Source organism: Oratosquilla oratoria, chromosome 1 (genome assembly GCF_046742065.1).
Source record: "Oratosquilla oratoria isolate Oo_2021 chromosome 1, ASM4674206v1, whole genome shotgun sequence".
Lineage (NCBI taxonomy): Eukaryota > Metazoa > Arthropoda > Malacostraca > Stomatopoda > Squillidae > Oratosquilla > Oratosquilla oratoria.
Window position 1 is genome coordinate 30,677,957 of NC_134777.1, and position 5,000 is coordinate 30,682,956.

Consider the following 5,000-nt stretch of genomic DNA (forward strand, 5'->3'; position numbering starts at 1 on the left):
ACACACACACACACTCACACATATTCAACCCAATCATATCGAGATACAAGTACGCCGCCCCTTTCTCCTCCTCCTTCTCCTCCTCCTCCTCATCTTCCTCCTCCTCCTCCTCCTTCAGCATACGGGTGATTAATGTTACTGGCGAGGGAAATTCCGTTCTTCTGCCACTCGAGGCTGAAGGGCACGAGGGTCTGCACGTAGCACTTGATGGACACGGGCTGGTCGAAGTAGCCGAAGACTTTCTCTTTGGCGGTCACCTCCGGTTTGACTTCGGGAAGAGAAAAAAAAATTATGTGACAAAGGAGAATGTGTTAATGTCTCATTTTTTGATTCCCATTATCTACCGAGAGGATACCATAGGTTTGAATAACATCGTTTGGTGGCAGCGGGAATATAAAAGGCAATTGCCACTGGACATGGATGGAGTTGATACATAATAACAACTTAAGAGATTCTTTAATATAACGTTTATGATCATATTACGCAGAAGGGAAATGTAAGGACCTGAACTGAATAATCTGTCTGTATTTTGATTAAAGTAAAAAAGTTTATTCATCATTTCGTTTTGACGCCCATTTCTTTCACTTATGAACGATTACAATTTCGAGGATGACCATCAACTTGTAACATAACAAGTGAAAGTAAGATAATAATTCTAATGGTAATAGCGGAAAGAATGATATATGTATAGTGATGGACCAATAAAGCAGAATCAAGTAAAAGAGGAAAAATATTAAATTCCATTCAAAACTTATGATCTATTATCATCACGATAATCTTTATGACAGTCGCATGCAGGATTCGAACCCACTGCTATCGGCCACCCGTAAGATCACCTTCACAGAGCCTTAGCCCACTTACGTGTGGCCGATAGCAGTGGGTTCGAATTCTGCATGCGACTGTCATAAAAATTATCGGATTGATGTCGCTGTTACTAGCAAATTTCTCTCACTATTATCATCAATTAAGCCACATTGTTAAAACCATGTAGTAAGCGCTGAAACTATCAGTTGTTTTAAGAAACGATTAGACAACTTTATGGATGGGGATGACAGGTGGTGATGGATACGGAGCTGCCTAGTGTAAGCCTTATGGTCTCTTGCAGTCTCCTTCATTCTTATGTTCTTATGTTATGTTCAGTGAGATAAATGTCATCTGAGAGTAAAAGACAAAGTAAAAGAAGAAGAGGAGGAGCCGGGGAAAGAGTGCAGAGAAACTCAATTATCAGAATTAAAAAAAAATGTAAGATCGCTGTTGGTGTTTGGCAACAGCCTACACACGATTTTGATCCTAACCATGATGAGAATAGCAATGACAGTAATGATAAGGATGGTAACGACGATAATGATGACTATGACGACGATGAGGACTATAGCTATGACGACGACAAGGACGTAACTACGACGATTACGAAAATAATGACGACAACGAAAACGACGACAACGATGGCGACGATAATGACAATGACAATGACAATGATGACATCGACGACGTCAAGGACAATAACTACGACGATGGCGACAGAGATGACGACGAACATGACGATGACGATGATGACGACGATGATGACAACAACGAGGACGATAACAACGATGAAGACGACCAAAGTGACGACAAAGGCATTGACAAAAGCGATAACAGTTGTGACAGTGAAAAAGACAGTGAAAATGATAATGATAATGATAGCAATAATGACGATAACGATAATGATAATGATCCTTATAACTGATCCTTACCACTTTTACTGCCACTACGGATAACATGTCATCAAAATGCGAGCAATAATGAAAATATATAAAAAAAAAAGTTGTACAAGAGAACTCCATCACTCACATGGAAGCTGTGACGTGATGGCGGTGGGTGAGATGCGGTCAAAAGGGAAGCCTTGACTGTCATAACCAGAGATCTGACGGCAGGATAAGACGAAGAGTTTTACACTTTATCATACAAAGAAAAAAATAAAAATAAATAGGCAAATGAATAAATAAATAAATAAAAACAAATAAACAAATCAATACCTGCTTTAAAAAACAAGAAAAATAACGAGCAGATTAATAACATAATAATAATATAATATCATATTACGATATGATAATATAATAGCAAATGAATAGATGAATAAATAAACAAATAAAAATGTATATAAATAGATAGATGATAAATAGATAAATAAATAAATAAATACATAGATAAACGGGTAAATGAAGAAATAGATTAATACATAGATAACTGAAAAGATAAATAAATAAATAGATAAATACATACATACCTAAATAAATGAATTAATTAATAGGTAAATACATAAATGCATGAGTAAGTAAACGAGAAGAAGAATAAACATTACATAAACCAATTAATACGTAAAATAACGAATAAATAAATAAAAGACAAATATATAAATAAAGAAATAAATCGACAAATAAAAGTCATTAACTATGTAACTGAATAGATCAACAAATAGTTAAAAACAAACAAATGGATAGATAAATAATTTAATGAATAAATTGATAAATGATAATAAATATATACGTAAAAAAATACATAATATATAAACAGAATTGATAAATTGATTCCCAAATACATATATAGATGACATTTAATGAGATAATTAATTAATCATTTATAGAAAATAAATACAAAACTATGTAATCAGAATAGATCAATTAATTCCCAAATACATATACGGATAACATTTAATGAAATAATAAATAAATCATTTATAGAAGATAAATACAAAAATATGTACAAAATAAACAAACGAAAAGTAAGTGAACAAAAAGATGAATAGGTAGATTAATCGTAAACAAATATGTAAAGGCAAGATTAATATACATGAAAATAAATAAAGATAAACCGGCCAATATATGAGTGAGGACACATTCTTAGATATGTATACAGATATTTCAATATAATATTTGAAGCAACAAAGCAATGAATAGATATAAAAATATTTCAGGAGTTATTTGTCATCAAAATAGGTCCAATTTGCCTCTGAAAATGACTTTTGTTATAATTTGATGTGCATATTTCTCGATATGTCCGTCCATATCTCTATCTATAATTCATTCATCTACCCATCTTTTATTCTCTACACAGACACATATACACACACACACACATGCACACGATAGCGCAGTGGTAGCGTTTGTATCCGCTACTCCAGCGGTACGAGTTCGACTCACGCCCAGGGATGAAATAGTTTCAGCATCGTTGCGCTGCGAACCATACCCCAATTCTCGTGGACAGGGAGATGTGTGTATGTCTGTGACTGTATGTATGTGTAAGGTCACAGTATTACCCAAAGATCGGGCATATATGAGCTTTGACTATGGTGAATCTCACACCCACGCGCGCGTGCGCACACTAGCACACACACACACACGCACACACACACACACACACACACACACACACACACACACACACACACACACACACACACACACACACACACACACACATACACACGCACACACACATACACATACATACACACACACGCACGCACACGCACACACGCGCACACGCACGCACGCGCACACACACACACACACACACACACACACACACACACACACACACACACACACACGTGTAACTGACCGTGATTAACACCTCGGGTGTGGTTACGATGGGTCGTAAGCAGGAACGAAATGAAAGAGATCACAACTTAAGGGAAATAACTGGGGGACGAAGAAGACCCTTGAGGCCAGATGGGCACCTTTATGCGGAAGGACGACTCCGGAGCCTGGAACGGCGATGTCGCGTTGAAGAGAATCTCAGGACCCGGAAGGCGCTCGAGAGGGAGGTCCTCCAGTATGTTACCCTCCAAGTCGACCACCTGGACCTTCGACAGTGTCCCGAACTCTGTTGGGTCCTTGGGACGCAGCAGGAGGTACGAAGTTCCTCCTACATGAAAAAGAAGAAGAATTATAATCGTAGTTAATTTATATAGGTCTATCATATTGCACATAAAAAAATAAAGTTTTTTCCTTCCCTTTCTAAGAGTTTAATTAGGAAATATGCAAGAACCGGTTTACCAATACAATGGTTAACGAATGGAATAGATTTAGTAACCATGTTGTGATCGCTGAAACAATTGATTGTTTTAGAAGAAAATCAGATAACTTTATGGATAGGAATGACATGTATTAAGGAACATGGAACTGCAGTTTCCTTCATTCTTACGTTCTGATGTTAAGAGTGTGTAAATAAGTTAGTGTATCCCAAGATCGTAAGCTCATATGAAGGGAACTGCGCTGAACACTTGGTAATGTGATGTATTACAGTAGTGGGTCTCATGCTAGGAAGTTCTTCTTAGAATTTATATTATTGATTTGCTTAACCAGACTATATGGCGTCGTCAATATTCATGAATGAGGAGCAAGATCCTAGCCCACAAGGCGTTTGTGGTTCCTGTTTTGCCATACAGTTGTGGCACAATAACACTAAATACTAAAACGAATTGAAGAGGTGCATCTAAGTTAAGCGTAAACACTGCCTTCGGATAATAATGGAATTCTTTTAAAACGACAATTTACCAAAACTAGGCGTCCTCCGCAGCCAAGATCTGTTAATATGAGTCATAATTCATTAATGTCATCTCTGTCTTCATGGGCACGCTGAACGCTTCCCTGATGTTCATCCTATTCTCAGACTTGTCTCAAAATGATACAACCCTCGAGAGAAGAGACCAAAGAAACAGAACTCATTGCTGGAGCAAGCTGACTGATACTCCCAAGAGCTATATCCAATAGTACAAGTGGTTACATGAAGTCTTGCCCAGGGAAACATACTGGAATGTTGCCGACATTTCAGTGAGGCAACATCCCCGCTGGCGTATGAACTCCATCATTGATAATATCACACACACACACACACACACACACACACACACACACACACACACACACACACACACACACACACACACACACACACACACACACACACACACACACACACACACACACACACACACACACACACACACACACACA

General features: G+C 37.6%; 1 protein-coding gene across 1 annotated transcript in view; it reads right to left on the bottom strand.

Moving 5' to 3' along the window:
• The window catches only part of LOC143032553 (hemicentin-1-like), a gene marked incomplete at its 3' end in the record, with an annotated part of 400,485 nt that overhangs the window by 304,307 nt on the left and 91,178 nt on the right, over positions 1 to 5,000 (bottom strand). Inside the window, 3 exon segments of the mRNA XM_076197423.1 lie at positions 124 to 268; positions 1,834 to 1,906; positions 3,722 to 3,909. Of these exon segments, the coding sequence (XP_076053538.1) occupies positions 124 to 268; positions 1,834 to 1,906; positions 3,722 to 3,909 (406 nt within the window).